A 19,765-nucleotide genomic window follows, 5' to 3' on the forward strand; every position below is an offset into this window, starting at 1 on the left:
GACAGAGCCCCCTGAGCTTGGGCTGGCTGAGGCCGAGATGAGCCCTTCCCCAAGGAGGCGGCTTCCGTACACGGCAGCAGCTCAGGACCTTTATTGACCATATGAGCCCTGGGGGTGCTAATGGGGTACCCTCAGGCCCCGCCCCAGCAGCCTCCGCCGAAGTTCTTGACTGAGCAGTTCCTGTTCCCTGCGGGCACCCCGCAGTACGCTTTGGTTCTCCTGGGCCCTCCGGATCAGGTAGGGGATCACTTCCTCCAGGGAGCCATAGGGGATGGACTTGTACACAGCATAGCCCGCCTGCCCTGGAGGGAGAGTAGTTGCAGGGTGTGGGCTGGTGTTTGGGGGAGAGGCTCCCCCAGGCCCCATCTGGAACAGAGATTTCCATTTCTGAGAACATGGCAGACTAGGTGGGTTGGACAAAATCTCCCACTGAAAAAACTAAAAATCCTGGGGTAAACATTAAAAAAAAAATCTTCTCAAAGTTATGAAAATGCTTAATCCAAGAATTAAGAGAAAGTGAGAATCCAGAGAAGGAAGGGTTACACAAGAAGCATTTCTATCCTGAAGGCAAAATTGGGCTGCTACTTAATGACTTCAAAGCTCAGGGGGTACAGAAATGGAGGCCCAAAGCCTGACCACGGTAAGAGTTATAAAGGAGAACTTCCCCAGATTAAGTTGGAATCCAAAAATCTAGACCCTCAAAGTAAGAGATAACAAGAAGTCAAACCTCCCACCCTCCCTCACTCCCGGGGAATGGCCTTGACCATGAGCAGAGCAAGGAAAAAACTAGAGAAATCCATCTCTGATAGGTTGTGGCCATGGGTTAGTCCCCTAAAATATTTGCAGCCTCAATTTGCATCCCTGGGATATCTCAAAAAAAACCCCTCAAGCTGTGAAGTTAGGGTACACTGACTTTGTACCCCTCAGCACCTGGCAGAAGAAAACATAAATCTTCTGGTCTCAGGCCCTGGTGAACAACACAGTAAAGAAAACAAAGCACACAGGTGACAAGATACCACGATGAAGAACCAACAGACCGCAGACACAGAGACACAGGCCCGCAAGGCCTTCAGCTATGGGACAGATCTATCTGGAAGGGTCTGGCGCTCGGACCGGCTGCAGGCTCTGGATGGGAGCCTGGCCAGGCATTGTCTGGGAATGGAAGATGGGATCTGTTTGGGAGGGAATGAGGCCTGGGGCTGACTGGGTGGGATGTGGGAGTGGGGCTGGGAGGGACAGATCATTCACGTACCCAGTGCCAGGGAGACATGGTCACACATCCCCAGAAGTTGTCCAAAACAGACAGGCCCATCCAGAGGAATGCCCAGCTCCCACATGCTACAGAAAAGGCCACATCATCAATCCAGACAGTGGCTGGATCCAGAGCTGAAAGTCAGCCATGATGCGCTCACATGGCTGTGCTAGTTATTCAAATGTTGAAGTACTTCCAAACTCACTGATAAATAACCACTGCCCTGGGCCCCCTGAAGGATCCCCAGTGAGTCCCCACTTCTTCCCTGGAGCCCTGGGACCTCCCCATGCCCCAGCAAATAAGGGGCAATGCCTTGTTCAGCTGGGGCCTATGGGACCTGCAGGTGTAGCAGGAGTTAAATATTTTGCATATCCTCCCCAGATCCCCTTTGAACCTACTGGCCCACACTGTCCCTCCCCTTGTTCCACATCCACCACCCTTTGGGTACCTATTTCCCAGTCCCCTACTTCATACCGCTTGGTTGCCTGGTGAACAGAGTCCTCATTGTGGGAAGCCACCATGAGGGGGCACATGGGGCCACGATGGGACACCTGGGTCAGCATCAGCTCCAGACAGCGGCTGTAACTGAAGGGAGATAAAGGCCTGGCATATGACACCTGGTAAGTGAGAGTTAGGCCCCAGGGACTGGGGATTTCTGTCCTTGGGAGGTGGGGTGCCTAAGGGCAAGGACCCTGAAGTCGGGAAGTACCTGCATCCCACCTGCCTCCCCTGCGAAAGACATCCCCTCTCTGAGGCTTTTTCCTCTTTAACAACCCACGTTCACCTAACAGTGTTGTTGTGAGGATGGAGTGAGATGAGGGTGGACATAAAGCCTCTGGCACAATGGCACTCTCACAGCAAAGGGCCACATCACACAAGATGACATTTATCCAAGGTCATTCACTGCAGCAGTGTCTACAGAGCAGGGTTAGTAACAACCCAAATGTCTGTAAGTGGGGGACCGGCTAAATGAACACCCAGAGGAGAGTGGAGTGCCCCTGCGGGGGCAGGGAGACCCCGTGATTACATGGTGATGGGAGCGGATGTGAGCTGTGTCGGTGTGTTCATTTTCATATCATTTTGATTTTTGAATCATGTGAATGTATTATTTATTCAAAATCTCTATTAAAACATTAACGGTACTGTGCTGGAGAAGATGTGGAGAAATTGGAACCCTCCCACCGTGCTGGTGTGAGTCTAAAATGCTGCAGCCACTTTGGAAAACCATCTGGTAGTTCCTCAAAAAGTTAAACATGGAGTGACCATATGACCCAGCGATTCCAGTCCTAGAGAACTCAACTTTTTTTTTTTTTTTTTTTTGCGGTACGCGGGCCTCTCACTATTGTAGCCTCTCCGGTTGCGGAGCTCAGGCTCAGCGGCCATGGCTCACAGGCCCAGCCGCTCCGCGGCATGTGGGATCTTCCCAGACTGGGGCACGAACCCGTGTCCCCTGCATCGGCAGGCGGACTCCCAACCACTGCGCCACCAGGGAAGCCCTGGGGTTTCTCTTTGAGGTGATGAAAACGTTCTGGAATTAGATAGTGGTGATGGCTGCACAATCTTATGAACATACTAAAGGCCACTGAATTGTGCACTTTAAAATAGCAAATTTTACGATATGTGAATTATATCTCAGTAAAAAAAACCAAAAATGGTGCCAAATGATTAAGCCTATGGGACACAAATGTGCCTAGGAAGCTTCATGAGCTTGGATGCAAGCTTAGCCTTCGTGGCTTGGCAACTTGCTCTGGAAGCTTGGTGAGTACTTGCAATTCTACAGACCTCTCCTTAGTCCACTGTGAAATGGAATTGGGCTTTGAAAACTCCATGAAGACAGGGCCTGGTGGCCACCTTGGTTGCCACTGCAACCAGGGTGCAACACAGTTCCTGATCTAAATCAGGTGGTCAGGGGCTTCCCTGTTGGCACAGTGGTTAAGAATCTGCCTGCCGGTGCGGGGGACAGGGGTTCGAGCCCTGGTCCGGGAAGATCCCACATGCCGTGGAGCAACTAAGCCCATGCACCACAACTACTGAGCCTGAGTTCTAGGGCCCATGAGCCACAACTACTGAGCCTGCGTGCCATAACTACTGAAGCCCGTGCGCCTAGAGCCCGTGCTCCACAACAAGAGAAGCCACCGCAATGAGAAGCCCACACACAGCAACGAAGAGTAGCCCCCACTTGCTGCAACTAGAGAAAGCCTGAGCACAGCAACAAAGACCCAACACAGCCAAAAATAAATAAATAAATAAATAAATTTAAAAGAAAAATAAAGTGGTCAGCAAGTATGTATTGAAAGATAAATTCTGTTTTTTTTTTTTTTTTTGGCTGCGGCCTCTCGGCTCACATGATCTTAGTTCCCCAACCAGGGATTGAACCTGGGCCCCTAACAGTGAAAGCCCAGAATCCTAACCACTGGACTGCCAGGGAATTCCCTGAAAGAATAAATTCTTTCTTCCCAGGGTCATGGGATGGTGACCCAAGGAACTCACAATGATTTGAGGTGAGTAAAAATGTGGGTTCCAGAGCCAGTCTGCCAAAAATCTTGGCCCTGTCACTCACTAGCTGTGCGACCGTGGGTAAGTGATTCCATTTCTCTGTGCCTCGATTTCATCCTCTGTGAAATGGGGATGATAATAATAGTATCTACCGCTTGGGTTGTTTATTCATTCTTTCAACAGATCTGTACCAAGCACCCACCACATAGCAGGCGCAATTTTAAGCACTGGGGGTTCAGCAGTGAACACATCAGAATGCCCTGCCCTCCTGGGCCCACGCTCCCGTGGGTGAGACGAATAATGAGCAACCGAATGTGAAACCTCAACTGCTGATAAGTGCCGGAAGAAAAATAAATCGAAGAAGTGAGTGGGTGCGGAAAGTTCTAGTTTTTGATAGGAAGGTCCCCTGAGAAGGTGCCAACAAATAAAGATCTAAGGAGGTGAGGGATTGAGCCACACCACTGTCTGGAGGGAGAAGGTTCTGGGCAGCGGGAACAGGAAGTGCAAAGGCCCTGGGGGTCATCAAGGAGGCCAGTGTGGCTGGAGTGAAGTGAGCGAGGGGACAGGATTGCAGGCCGCTGCAAGGATCTGGGGTTATCAAGGGTACACTGGGTGCCATGGGGGGATTTTGAACTGAGGAGGGACAAGATTTGAGGCAGTTTCCCTCTGGCTGCACGTGGGGACCGAATGGGGAGGGGGGATAGAGAAGGGAGCAGGAAGCCCAAGGAGGAGGCTGCTCTTCAGGTGGGAAGTGACGGTGTCCTGGACTGGGGAGAGGGAGTGTTGTGTGGACCCACACAGGACACTCAGCACCCTGGGGAGTGAGCGCTAATGAAAGGTTAGATACTAATATTATTTGTCTCAGAGGCCAGCCTGCCCCAGTCCCACCTCTGACTGGTAGCCTTGTAGTCAGGCTGAGTGGGATCTTCGGTACCCTGGAGCCGGGCCACCTCTCTCTCCTTGTCCAGATATGCCCCTCGTACCAGCTTCACCCCGAAGGCCAGGCCAGCCCTGTCTGCGGCCTCAGCATCCCGCCTCAGCTGCTCGTAGGTGTCCTGGCAGAGCACAGGGGCAGCTTCGGGTCAAGGTGCTGGGACCCCGGCCTGCGGTCCCCTCCCCCGGGCCCCCCCCCCGCCCGCCCCAAGTGCACCACACACCTTCAGATAGGCCTGGTAAGTGTTCCACACCCAGGGCCCGCCTTCCCTGGGGCCGTTCCAGCGAGTGGCCAGAGCGGCCACCAGCAGAGAGAGAGCAGGGTTCAGGGAGGTGTACTCAGCGTCCACCAGGAGCCTCACATGCTGGGCCCGGGCGTGCTGAGGGCGAGAGAGACTGTGGTCGGGCCCCCAGGAGTGACCAGCAAGCAGGTGCAGTGGAGCCAGACCGCGGCCGCAGGTGTTACCTGTACCACCCGGTGCAAACGGCTCAAGGAGGCCTGGAGATGCCGGGTTTGCTCGACATTGAGGCAGGAGACCTGGAGGTCCTGTGGGGGGTGGGGGGTGGCAAGAGCAGTTCAGGGCTACTGGACCCTTCCAGAGCCTAAGTCTTCTCTCCCCCACCAGCAGGAAGGGAAAAACAGTTTAGAAATTGTTCGAAATCTGAAAAGTAGCTGGATCACATTGATATTATTTATTGAGGGATAATACAATGGTTGAGAGCTCAGAATCTGAGTTTGAATCCTGGCTCCGCCACTTACTGTGTGGCCTTGAACAAATCATATAACCTCTGTGGGCCTCAATGTTCTCCTCTGTAAAATGGGGGTGATAATAATAACTACCTCATGGAGTCGCTGTGTGGATAAAAATGGGTTAATATATGAGCTGTGCCTGGACATAAACAGGACAGGACAGTGCCAGAATATGATGAGCGCTCAATACCTGTTATGATAATAGGTGGCTTCAGACGCCAGCTTATGTATTTAATCTTTACAATGATCCTAGCAGGCAGATGTTATTCCAAGCTCCATTTTCCAGTGGGAGAGTGACGTGACTTGGAATTAGCATCTAGAAAGTGCTTGGAACAGTAGCTAGCTCAGAATAAGAGCCATAAGTGTTACCTCGCATTCGTCTCTTGGGACCTCAGTTTCCTCATCGAACTTTGAAGGCCTCATTGCAGCTCACAAGTCTCGCCTGGTCTGACCCCTCTGCTCTCACCTCCTCCCACCCTCCTCCTGGCTTACTGCCTTCCAGCCTCACGGGCCTCCCTGCTAGTCTTTGAACATGCCAGGTACCTTCCCACCTCAGAGCCTTTGCTCTGGCTGTTCCTTCCGCCTGGAACACTTTTCGCCCAGATGTCCACTTACTTCACTCCAACCTCTCCGCAGGGTCTTTATTTCAACGCCACCTTCTCTATGAGGTTTTCTCTGGTTTGAACTCCCTTCCTGGGGCTTTCCCTTCCCCTTCCTCAGCCTTATTTTTCCCTACAATGGCTGTCTATACTTGTAACATATCGGCTTTGTTTTTTGTTTTAGTATAATTAAACATTTATTACATTTTTTCACACACTTATGGATAGAGTGAAGAGAGGGCAGTGTTTCTCTGTGTCTGTCTCTGCGCCACACTCCCCATCTCAATCCAAGATCATTTGATTGTAAGGGAACAATAAACAGAAACCTTTCAAAAGAGCTCAAGTGAAAAGGCGGTTTACTAATATGGGGAAGCTCTCAGAGCCCAACTTCTTTTTTTTTTTTTTTGCGGTATGTGGGCTTCTCACTGTTGTGGCCTCTCCCGTTGCGGAGCACAGGCTCCAGACACGCAGGCTCAGCGGCCATGGCTCACGGGCCCAGCCGCTCCACGGCATGTGGGATCTTCCTGGACCGGGGCGCGAACCCGTGTCGCCTGCATCGGCAGGAGGACTCTCAACCACTGCACCACCAGGGAAGCCCTCGGAGCCCAATTTCAAAAGCACCTACTTTATCTGCATTCATAAATTTGATCCCCTAAAACAATTAAGTAAATATTATTCCCAATTTCCAGATTAGGAAACTGAGACCCCGAGGGGTACTAGAACCTAAACTTGAAAAAGAATGATTTTCCTGGCTCGGTGCGCTTCCCACCCCCCCACCACCACCCCCACTCCCCCCGCCTCGGCACGAGGCCCTGCAAGCCCCAACTTGGCTTTGGTTTTAACAATTGAGAGTCTCTTGCGCCTCCCAGACTAGCAAGTAATTACCTCGAGGGCAGAGATTTTGTTTATCTTGGTCATCATCCCCACCCCTGGCACAGCACCTGGAATGTGGTAGATGTTCAACAAACGTTTAGGGAATTGTTACATTTGTAATGTGGAAATAATAACTATCCCTAGTTCAGGGTCCTCTTATGGGGATTCGAGGGTGAATGTGACCTGCTGGTGACTCAGGGAGTCCAGCTGGGTTCAAAGAAACTGGGAAGTTAAAGGAAGAGGAACAGGTGGAATTTAGGGCTCCAGTATGGTCAACAGGATGGGTATGGATACCATCCTGGGGGAGAAGACTCTCCAGGAGAAAGGAAGGGTGAGGGGCACCTGCGGAGCTCTTCTCCCCAGTCAGAGAATTGTCTCCCAATGGGGCATCCTCCCAGGAGAGTTCTGGGGTGTGAGCAGCTGGTGGAGCCGCCGCCCTCACAGAGGGCCGACAGGGCGCCACATGCAATTTCAGGTCCTCATTTACCCTTCACCACCCTCTGAAGTAGGGACTATTGTCATCCCCATTTTACAGAGGGGGAAACAGAGGTGAAGGCATAGAGAGTTGAAGTCATTCGTCTAAAATCACACAGCTTGGGACTTCCAAGCTGTGTCTGGTGGAGAATGGTTAAGAATCCGCCTTCCAATGCAGGGGACACGGGTCCAAGCCCTGGTCCGGGAAGATCCCACATGCCACGGAGCAACTAAGCCCATGCGCCACAACTACTGAGTCTGCACTCTAGAGCCTGTGAGCCACAACTACCGAGCCCGTGTGCCACAACTACTGAAGCCTGCATGCCTAGAGCCTGTGCTCCGTAACAAGAGAAGCCACAGCAATAAGAAGCCCACGCACCTCAACGAAGAGTAGCCCCCGCTTGCCGCAACTAGAGAAAGCCCGCACGCAGCAACGAAGACCCAACGCAGCCAAAAATATAAATAAATAAATAAACTTATAAAATCACACAGCTTGACCTGGGATTTAAACCTCAGCATCTTCAGGCAGAGAGTAAATGCTTCCCTTGAACACATATAAACCACTTAGGACAGTGCACGTTGTGAGTGGTAAGTTCTCCACCATTAATTTTCTGTTTCAGACTCACTTGCTCCATTCATTTACTCATTTATTTAACATATGTTTATCACATCTTGTCTAGGTGCCATGGCCTGGGATATGGCCGTGAACAGGACAGTTATGAATCGTGCTGTGGAGCCAGTGGCTGTGAAGACCAAGGATGGGTGGGGCCTGGGATCGGGATGGGGGTGGTAGGACTGCTCTGAGATGGGGACAGGAGGAAGGGGCAGGTTTGGGGAGACACAGGCCAGTGTGGGACCCAGTTGGTGTGAGGGGTCTGGGGGATGTCCAGGCGGAGGTTCCAGAGGGACTCAGAGGAAAGGCTGGGGCTGGAGACAGAAGGCAGCCATCATGAGCGCAGAGCAGGGAAACAGGCTGTAGGGGTGGGTGCGAAGGCCCCTTGGAGGGGAATAAGGACTGAGAGGGGAGTGAGCCGGGACCTCGCCCTGGGGAACCTCCATATTTAAGAGTCAGGCAGGGTAAAACCCAACGAAGATTGAGAATGACCTGGCAGAGGTGGAAAGGGAACACCAGGTCTGATGGTGTTGGGGAAGCCAAGGGAAGCTAGTGACACAGAGGGATGAGGGCCCCTCTGTCATCGTGCAGATGCCAGCCTGGCAGGGGCTTTAGTCTTTAAAAACACCCTGGGAAGAAATTACTATCACTGCCCTCACATGAGTAAACTAAGTTCATGAAGAGGTGAAATTCGGTACACTCCAGAGCTGATCCTTTGAAGCACTAAGTCCTGCTTCTATGTGTTCTGTGACACATATTAAAAATTATGAATTAAAAAGAGAAACCTCAGCAGGTCCCAGACAGCATGATTTGGGGTGATGGAGCCTCAGAAACCACCCGGGTGTCCATCCCAGGAGAGGTAAACCATGCGGCCAGAAGCAGCCATTAAAAACAATGGATTAGGGACTTCCCTGGTGGTCCAGTGGTTGGGACTCCACACTCCCAGTGCAGGGGGCCCAGGTTCGATCCTTGGTCAGGGAACTAGATCCCACATGCTGTAACTAAGAGTCCACATGCTACAACTAAAAGATCTCGCACGCGGCAACGAGGATCCCGCGTGCCACAACTAGGACCCAGAGCAGCCAAACAAATAAATACATATTTTAAAAAATGGATCAGATGTACACAGAGATGCTTGGAGGGATCTTAAAATCAGAGTGCTCAGTGAAAAAAGTAAGAAACAGAATGCCATAGATAACATAATGTTACTTGTGTGCGTTTAAAACTATACCCTCCACCCCCCACCCAGCCCCACTGATGGAGAAGGGCACAAGGGAACTTCCTGCAGTGATGGAAAGGTTCTATACCTTGATAGGGATTTGAATTGCTCAGGTGTGTATCTGTCAAAGCTCATCATCAAAGGGTACATTTACAATGTGTGCATTTCATTGTATGTAAATTTTACCTGAAAAGAAATAAATACAGAACTCTAATTAGTGATGTGCGTTCTGAAGCATTTGGGGGAGAAGTGTGCTGATGTCTGCAACTTACTTTGAAATGCATCAAAAAAAATGTGGATTGATGGATGGATAGAGGAATGGATAGAAGGATAGATACGATTTAAAGCAAGTATAAGCCCAGTGGCATGGACATACATACACGACCAAGTGTAAAACCGATAGCTAGTGGGAAGCAGCCGCATAGCACAGGGAGATCAGCTCGGTGCTCTGTGACCACCTAGAGGGGTGGGATAGGGAGGGTGGGAGGGAGGGAGACGCAAGAGGGAGGAGATATGGGGATATATGTATATGTATAGCTGATTCACTTTGTTATAAAGCAGAAACTAACACTCCATTGTAAAGCAATTATACTCCAATAAAGATGTTTAAAAATAAATAAAGCAAATATAGTTCAATGTTAACGGCAGCAGGGATATGGGTGTTCACTGTAAAATTCTTTCAACTTTTCTGTATGTTTGAAAATTTTCATAATAAAATGTTGGAAAAATATGCCCCCAAAGAGCATATACTTGGCAAAACAAAATCACAGTAACAAAGAGATACATGCTGCTGATGGCAGGGAAGGTAGAAATAAGATATGGAAATAAAGAATAAATGAAAGAGGGACTTCCCTGGTGGCGCAGTGGTTAAGACTCTGTGCTCCCAACGCAGGGGGCCCAGGTTCGATCCCTGCTCAGGGAACTAGATCCCACATGCATGCCGCAACTAAGGGGCCTGCCGGCTACAATTAAGAGCACACGTGCCACAACTAAGGAGCCCACCTGACACGACTAAAACCCGGCGCAACCAAATAAGTAAATGAATAAAGTAAATATTTTTCAAAAGTTACAGTTAATTAAAAAAAAAGAATAAGTGAAAGAACAAATGAGTGAATGAATGAACCAAAACCCATCGGTCTAATCATAGCTTCCAGCTAGTTAGCACACACTAGCATAGCTGAGTCGATTGATAAAATATTGATTACTTTCTTCTAGTTGGTAAAGAGCTGCTGTCTCAGTGTCTCCTCTGAGAGCTCCCAGCCCCCAGGCCCCTCCCCTAGAGTCCCCAGGTGACCCCTATTCCATTTATTCCAGCCATGCCCCAGGTCTGTAGCCACACTTATTCTGACCATTCTAAGCCTGGCAAGTAGAGGTCGTTAAACATTTCGAACCTGCCTCTGGCGGGTGCCTGCTCCCTCCAAGTCCAGGGGGCTCTGCTTCCCCCACATTCCCCACCAACCATTCAATCTCCCCCAGCCTGAGCTCCTTACCCGCCCAGAGTCCATGGCTTCAGCCAGTCTTTCAGGGCTCAGCTCCAAGGACCCCCCTGGCCTTCGGACGCGTGAGGTTAGCTCCTTCTGGAATGGGGTGGTAGATGGGGTAGCGAGGGGGACCTGGGGGGCGCCCACCCTCTCCCCTCCCACCCTGCCAGTCCCTTACACAGAGCCGAGTGCTCATCAGCGCCGTAATCTTCAGCTGCATGAGGATGTTTCCAGTCGGGCCGGGGCTCTCCAGGAGGCCTCGTGACAGGTCCACACATCGAAGCATAGCGCTGAGGTTCCCCTCATACCAGGCCTCGCTGCCCAGCCAGCAGGCGTCAGGGTTTGGAGCCCACTAACCCCCTTCTTGCAAGCCTCCCGGCCACCCTGGTCCCAGGCCCCCTACTCACCCAGTCTTGACAGCTGAGTCTGGCTCCTCCTCAGTGGGCACCGCCAGCAGGGGCCGGAGGCCTAGGCTCTGCAGCTGTTGGACACAGGCCCTCACCTCCTCTGTGGTCTCACCAGCCACAAACTGCCCGTAGATGGATGCTCGGAGAAGCGCGCCCGAGAGCTGGGACCCCAGGAGTCGCTGAGACCAGGCTTGGAGCTGGGGTGACAGGGAGCAAGGGCTCAGAGCCTGGCCCTGGGGAGCCCCTGGGCCAGTCCCCACGGTCACTGCTCACCGCCAGGCCGTGGGTGACCAGAGGGGGCCAGGCACACAGCCGTAGCACCAGCAAAGCCCGGGTCAGTTCTCCTGTGCCCTTGAGGTGGAAGGCCCCACCATCAAAGCGCAGGGGCTTCCAGCCCCCAGCGGAGGGCCCCGCTTGGGAGCAGAGCACACGACAGGTCCAGAGCATCAGGAATCCTTCGCCACTTCCACACCAGGTCAGGGGGCTTTGGAGGCCGCTGGTCCACCTAGTGCCCCTTGCCCGGCCAGGGGCAGTGACTGATTAACCAGACAGTAACCAGGGAAAGGTAAATCTTTAGGATCACAGGCTCCTTGAGGGGCAGTTAATTATTAACTTACGGGGACATAGTTCAGAATAATGGGGACAGGAAAGGAAACCCCCCAAAACAGCCCCCAACGACCCTCAGAATAACAGCTCACAATTATTAGGTGCCCATCACATGCCAGTGGGTGTTAAGTGAGAATGTGGGCTCTGGGAGCAAGGCAGTGTGGCTTTGTGGCCTTGGGAAAGTCCATTAACCTCTCTTGTTGCAATTGCTTCATCTTAAAATGGGAGAGAGGGTAGTGCTACTGAATAAATTTGAAAATGCACATAACCTTTTACCTATCTGTTCCATATTAAGTATGTATCTTAGAGAACTTGAACATGGGCATCAGGAAACATGTACAGGAAGAAATGTTCCCAGCAGCATTGTTTGTAATAGTCCCAAATGGGAATTTCCATCAACAGGAGAATGGATAAATACATTGTGGTATAGTCATACAACAGAATACTACAGAGCAGTGAAAAGAGCATAAACTACTGATACGCACAACCACATGGATAAATCTCACACACGTGGTGTGTGAAAGACACCAGACACCAAACAGCCAGACAGGACATGCTGTCTTATTCTATTCAAAAAACTCAAAAGCAGGGATAATGAAATGGCAATATAGTATGGGGGATACATACATGGGTGGTCAAACTACAAAGAAACGCAAGCAAGGAAATTATTATCACAAAAGTCAGAAAGGTGGTTACCTCAAGGGATTAGAGGAGTTGTAACTGGGTAGGGGCTCATGGGGACTTCTATGTCCTTTTTATCTTAACCTGATGAGGATTCACAGTTGTTCACATTATACGTATTTTTTAAAGCTATACATTTATATTTTACACTCCTGAATGTACAGTACATTTCACAATAAAATAAACATAAGAAATGAATCATAGTGTCAGCCTCACGGAGTTGTTACGAGGATCCAGTGAGCTCGTGGACGCACACAGCCTGGTGTACAGTATGTGCTCAATACATACTGGCTGTGATCATTAAGTTTTGTGTACGTACAACCCCATTGGTGTCTATGCCCCTGAAGAGGTATATGACATTAATCACCCCTGTGTTTAGGGATCCCCAAAACCGCCTCAGGCTCACCGATTCGCTGGAGGGACTCAACTCAGAAAAACTGGTTTACTCGTGGTTACGATTTATTACAGTGAAAGGATACAGATTAAAAATACCAAAGGGAAGAAGCTATGGGACATAGGAGACATACGACCTGGAGATACCAAGACAAGACATAGGTCCTGGAGACACCAAAGCAAGCTTCTCATTGTCCTTTCCCAGCGGAGCCCAGGGAATGGTGCTCAATTCTCCCAGCAACAAAACACGAAAACACACATGGAGTGCCACAGCCAGGGACATTCACATGAGCCATGGTGTCCAGACTTTTTATTGGGGGTCAGTCACATGGGCATGGCCTACCTCCCACATGACTGACCTTAGTCTCCAGCCCCTCCAGGGGTCAAGTTTATACTGCACAGCCCAAGGACCCCAGGTAAACAAAGATACTCCTAACAAGCAGGATATTCTAAGGGATTAGAGGTTACCTCTCAGGAGTTGGACAAAATTAATCCTTTAATGCACAACCTCCCATTCACAGATAGTAAAAGTGGAGCTCAGAGAGGTAAAGATGTCTGAAGTCACACAGCCAGTGGCCAAGTGTGGATTTAATGTCCTTGTCCCCTAAACCCCAGGAATAATCTCATCAGTAGTTAACTTTGAGGTCTGTCCTAAAAGAGAAGATAAATCACTCTAAAATAATGATGTTCCAGCCTGGTAATATATATAAAAAAAAATCACCAAGTACACAAGAAAGTAAGCCACCGTGAGTGAGGTTTAGCAGAAGCAACTGCTCCAGTTAACAACTGTTGCAAAATAAACTACCCCTAATATTGGTAGCTTTTAAAAATAGCGATAATTTATTTTGCTTACAATTTCTCAATTTGGGCAGGGCTCAGTTCCGTTGTTTGTTTCTGTTCCATGTAGTATGAGCAGGGTTGGCTCAACTTGGGGCTGGAGGATGCACTTTCAAGATACTGTACTCACGTGCCTGACAACTTGGTGCTGGCTGTTGGCTGGAGATTCGGTCAGGTCTGTGGGCTGGGGGCCTCAGTTCCTCTCCACAGGATGCTTCGATTTCTTTGCAGCATGGTGGTGGAGTTCTTAGAGTGAGCATCCTAAAGGAATCAGGGAGGAGTTGTACTGCCTTTTATGACCTAGCTTTGGAAATCACAATGTCACTTCTGCCATAGTCATAAACTTGCCCTGTGTCAAGTCATATTGTAAAGAGCAAATCTTGTTTTGGCCATCTTTGGAAAAATACAATATAACACAACAACAAACAAAAGATTCAGACCTGCAAGAATTTCAGATATTGGAATTGTCAAAATCAGACTACAGACTAGCCCTTTGTAAAATTTTTGAAGAAATAAAATATACAATCACAAATGTAAGCAAGCAACAAGAGAGTATCAGGAATGAAAAAAGTGGATTTGAAAAATAAAAGATGAAACTTTTAGAGATTAAAAATATAACAAATATAATTCCCACAATAAAAATTAAAACAGTGGATTAGACATAGTTGAAGACAGAACTTTTGAACTGAAAGATTTATCAGAGGAAATTACATAGCACAAAGAGACAAAGAGATGGATATATGAAAGAGAGATTAAGATACATCAAATATCTAATAAAAGACAAAAAGCAGAAAATAGAACGGAGGAACAGCAATCTTTGAAGAAATGATGGCTGAGAATTTTTCCAGAACTGATGAAAAACATGAATCCACAGTTCCAAGAAGCAAGTATATCCTAAACAAGATAAATAAAAATAAATTCATGCCTAAATACATCAAAGCGAAATTGCACAACATTGAAGACAACCATTCTTATTGAATAGAATGGGTGGGCATACCAGGTCGAGATCACAGACGATTTAAAGACAAGGAGGTAAAGCATTTCTTCTTAACTACCTGAAACACAGAACTAGGATTGGTAGAAAGTGAAGTTGAAAATGACAGTGCGGTGGGGGGCAGAGGCTAGGTGGGGAACCTTGAGCTCCTGGCAGAACTGGCAGAACACAGCAAGCTGCTCAACTGTAGCTAGGGAAGGTTCTTGAATGAAGTTCCCAGATGGTCCTTCTGTGGGTGACCACCCACTTCCTGCTGAGCGTAAAAGGGGCTTTAATATTAGCTCAGAGGCAGGGCAGTGTTCTAAGGGGGAGAACAACTGCGGGGGTCAGAGTCCTCTCGTTGGTTCTGACTGGGTCACCTGATGACCCGTAAGCCAATCACTGGGCTTTAGAAAATAAGACACTCTGGTTGGTCAGTTCCCAGGGCTATCCCTATTCGTGGAGCCCCAGGTAGAGTGGGCTACATACGAAGCACAAAGCATATCTGAAGTAGGAGACCAGGCAACGATGCTTCCCAAGAGGAGACTGCAGGTCACCAGGAAAAGGGTGAATGAACTCTGGATGACAGAACAACTGAGCTCATGAGTAATTCTGATGGTTCCGGAAGAGAATACATAACAAGAACTTAGAAAAGGGGTTGGCGTGTGGAAACAGCTAATAAATGCTGTCTGTCCGTTGTTGCATTTCAGCTATTCAGTGGCTTCGTATCACCCATAGGATAAAGTACGAACGCCATAAGATGACCTTCGTGATATATCTTTGCCCATCTCGCCAGCCTCAATTCCTACCTCTCCCTGCCTTGACAGTTATTCTCCAGCGACAATTTTAAGAAAATCCCTCCGCACGCTGTGCTCCTGCGGTCTCCTATGTCTTGATGCCCTGCACAGCTACTTAGCCTTTAATATTGGGGCTCAGTGACCACTTAACATGCAAAAGACACTCCCACCACCACCACCAAGTTATTATCTCCAGCACAGACCCGTCCCCTGAGCTCCCAATACACAACAAATCTGGTAGATTGGTTCTTCCCAAAAGGGGCGGTACCGCCCCCTGGTGGGAGTTTTGGAAATTTGCGCAAACGTTTTTGGTTGCCGCGTTGACGGAGGGCGCTACAGACATTTTTTTTTTTAACATCTTTATGGGAGTATAATTGCTTTACAATGGTGTGTTAGTTTCTGCTTTATAACAAAGTGAATCAGTTATACATATACATATGTTTCCATATCTCTTCCCTCTTGCGTCTCCCTCCCTCCCACCCTCCAGACATTTAAGAGGCCAGCGTCAAGGCATGCTGCTGGATATTGCGTCCGCGTCCTGAACGACTTGAAAACATCGTTAAAGGCATTCATATGGGTAAAAAGATAAGTTTATAATTATCTTAAATTAATATAAATACGCATGCATGAAAAATTTTGGTATCGTTTAAAATATACGAACTTTTTTTCTGAAATGAAACTATACAGTAAATAGAGTGACAATTATAATTTATTTGTTCAGAACGGTACCAAGCGTTATTAACCATATCAGAAAATTATAATTCCAACCATAATGCCAGCTATGAGATATAATGTAAAAAATTTAATGATATATAACACACACAAAGAAATGTACCCATATCACAAGTATTGTGTGATAAATTTTCAAAAAATGACAACACCTGTGTAACTAGCACCCAGGTCAAGGAGCAACATTATCAGTCTCGTAAAAACCCTCCTTGTGTCCCTTTCCAATCACTGTCTCCCTCTCCCCCAAAGGTAACCACTCTTGCCACAAATCAGTTTTGACTGTTTTTAACTTTAAAGAGATGAAATCATACAGTATGTTCTCTTTGGGGTCCGACTTTTAATTCAACACTGTCCATGTTGTTGCTCTAGATAGTCTTCATTTCCCTTATGATCTCCTTTTCTTAACCCAGCTTGAGCCAATCCGATTTGATCTGTCTGAAATTTGGAATAAAGACACTACATTTCAGAGTCAGGCAAGGGTGTGGTGCTCTAGAACTGGGGCAGTCAATTCCTGGACAAGCAATAATTATGGACAAAGAGGGAAGCTAGGTATCTACAAGGAGAGAATGGAGGAAATCTGCTGAGGGATGTAGACAAAAGATGATGGGACCAATGAAAGATAAAAAGAACTGGATAGGGCTTCCCTGGTGGCGCAGTGGTTGGGAGTCCGCCTGCCAATGCAGGGGACACGGGTTCGTGCCCCGGTCCGGGAGGATCCCACATGCCGCGGAGCGGCTGGGCCCGTGAGCCATGGCCGCTGGGCCTGCGCGTCCGGAGCCTGCGCGTCCGGAGCCTGTGCTCCGCAGCGGGAGAGGCCTCAGCGGTGAGAGGCCCGCATACCACAAAAAAAAAAAAAAAAAGAACTGGATAGATTTGCACAACCCATGAGACCCAGTTGTACTTCCGATTCTTTTCTTCTATGACATTGTCATGCACCTTTACAATGCACTTTTTAAAATCAACTTTTATTTTGATGTGATATCAGGCCTCCAGAAAAATTCTAAGAAGGATACAAAGCATTTCAATACAGTTCACCCTCATTCCCCAAATGTCAACATTTTACCTTTGTTTTATCCTTTTCTATCTCTCTGTATAAACACACATTATTTTTCTCAGTTGTTTGAGAGTAAATTGAAGACACGATAACCTTTTACCCTAAACGATTAAGTGCACGTTTCCTAAGAACAAGGCATTCTCTTACCCAACCATAGTGTAATAGAATTAACATTGACACAATATTGTTATCTAATCTACAATTCTTACTCAGTTTTGTCAGTTGTCCCCATAATACCCTTTATGGAAAATATGTGTTGCCCTCAGTTGCCATGTCTCTTTAGTCTCCTTTAAGCTGGAACAATTCAGTCTTCTTTTGTGTTGTATGACCCTGACATATATGAAGATTACAGGACAGCTGTTTTGTGGAATATCCTTCAATTTCAATATGTCTCCCTCATGATTAGATTCAGGTTATGCACTTTAGTCAGGAATACCATTGACATACTGTTGTACCTTCAATATTTCATATCAGCAGGCCCATGATGTCAATTTCTTACATGCCTGGTAATGTTAACTTTGATCATTTGGTAATTACTATTTTTCCCTTAGTAAGTAATAAAGTAAATGCCTTTTAGCTCTACTAATTTGAGTGAGTTTCTTCCCCTTGGAAATTATTCATTTCTGTATCAGTTTACTAAAGACCCCATTCAAACTGGCTTAAGGGAGAGGGTAATTTATGGTTGCAACTAACTAACTGAAGACGCCATTCAGATTTACCTAAGGGAAAAGGGGAATGTATAGTCCAGGAATGGCTCTGACTTTGGGTATAGCTGGATCCAGGGGCTTAGCATAATTAGGAACTTGTCTTATTCAATGATATCTATATAAATTAAGAGGGACTCGATTCTGGGCAGACAGAAGCAATAGATGTCTGTTACATTGATTCAGACAGTAGCAAAGAGGAAGTAAAAAGTGCGTGAAGAGACCCAACCACAGCCTGGGGGTTCCTTTGGTGAGCCTTACCCAAGTGGTTTATGTGGTTCTGAGCAACCCAGGACCTGGATTATCCACATATTTTGTTCCCTGGCCATAATGATTGGTTCAGGGATGGACGTAAGACCCAAGCTGGGCTGACGAAAGACAGCCCCAAGAGCTTCCAGAACTATTGGCAAAAGATGTACTCTGGCTCCTGAGCTTCTGGAATGCCAGCCTAGAATGGCAAGTGCTCATCTTTGTCCCCAAATGAAGGCTCTACCTGAGAATGAAGTCAACACAGAGAACAGCAAAGCCAAGAGATACAGAGAGATAGACCCCTCATAGTTTTGTTTCAATAAATTCACCTTTTCTCCTTAGCCAAAGTGGAAACAGAATGTTGTACGTTTCTCCTCCTTCTCCTCCTCCTCTTCCTCCTTCTTCTCCTCCTTCTCCTCCTCCTCCTCCTCCTTCTTCTTCTCCTCCTCCTCCTCATTCTCCTCCTCCTCCTCCTTCTCCTCCTCCTCCTCCTCCTCCTCCTCCTTCTCCTTCTTCTCCTCCTTCTCCACCTCCTCCTCCTCCTCCTCCTTCTTCTTCTCCTCTCTCTTTTTTTTTGGGGTGGGTGGGTGGGTGTGGGCCACCCGGCTTGGCTTGTGGGATCTTAGTTCTCTGACTAGGGATTGAACCTGCGCCCTCAGCAGTGAAAGCGCAGAGTCCTAACCACTGGGCAGCCAGGGAATACCCTGTAGTTTTCTTCTTTGAACAGGAAAAATATACAATTAGAAAAAGTCTATTCTTAGGAATGGAGTATTTTTTTAATTAAAGGGAAATCAGTTGGACTCCAATGTATTTGTGTATTCAAGTGCTGTGGTATAAAAACTTATTTTAGCCTATGCTGATAAAAAATAATATGTGGACAAACATTTGTGGGTTTTTAAAAAATATTTATTTATTTGGCTGTGCCAGGTCTTAGTTGCGGCACGTGGGATCTTCGTTGCGGCATGCGAACTCTTAGTTGTGGCCTGTGGGATCTAGTTCCCTGACCAGGGATCGAACCCAGGCCCCCTGCATTGGGAGCACAGAGTCTTAGCCACTGGACCACCAGGGAAGTCCCTGGACAAACATTTGAACTAAACAGTTTTGACAATATGATTAATAAAATAGAACTGGGGGCCTAAAGAAAGATTATTCCTAACTATACTCTGTTCTCCATGGAAATAGACAGCTTCTCAGTTATCTTTTCCTGCTTTTCAATACAAAAAAAATAAGACTAATAAGAACCTGCTGTATAAAAAAATAAATAAAATTAAAAAATATAAGAATTCTCTTGCTGGGCTGCTTTATTATAGTGCCTTTTTAAAATAAATTTATTTGTTTTATTATTTATTTATTATTTTTGGTTGTGTTGGGTCTTTGTTGCTGCGTGCGGGCTTCTCATTGCGGTGGCTTCTCTTGTTGTGGAGCACGGGCTCTAGGTGTGTGGGCTTCAGTAGTTGTGGCTCGCGGGCTCTAGAGCGCAGGCTCAGTAGTTGTGGCACACGGGCTTAGTTGCTCCGCGGCATGTGGGATCTTCCTGGACCAGGACTTGAACCCATGTCTCCTGCACTGGGGGGCGGATTCTCAACCACTGCGCCACCAGGGAAGCCCCTATGGTGCCTGTTTTTAAAGTCACTTTTGTTGAGG

General features: G+C 47.9%; 1 protein-coding gene across 1 annotated transcript; it reads right to left on the reverse strand.

Moving 5' to 3' along the window:
* PRODH2 (proline dehydrogenase 2) lies at window positions 1-11,993 on the reverse strand. The gene is given in 11 exon segments (XM_027079955.1): window positions 1-302; window positions 1,253-1,338; window positions 1,727-1,837; window positions 4,637-4,803; window positions 4,906-5,061; window positions 5,148-5,228; window positions 10,701-10,787; window positions 10,870-11,008; window positions 11,099-11,295; window positions 11,372-11,634; window positions 11,897-11,993. Coding segments are annotated over 11 exon segments (1,569 nt in total). The 3' UTR covers window positions 1-117.
* Between the last annotated feature and the right edge of the window lie 7,772 nt (window positions 11,994-19,765).

The sequence above is a fragment of the Aethalodelphis obliquidens genome, unplaced genomic scaffold, assembly GCF_003676395.1.
Source record: "Aethalodelphis obliquidens isolate GAN/ISIS:26980383/991018 unplaced genomic scaffold, ASM367639v1 scaffold43, whole genome shotgun sequence".
NCBI classification, from domain to species: domain Eukaryota; kingdom Metazoa; phylum Chordata; class Mammalia; order Artiodactyla; family Delphinidae; genus Aethalodelphis; species Aethalodelphis obliquidens.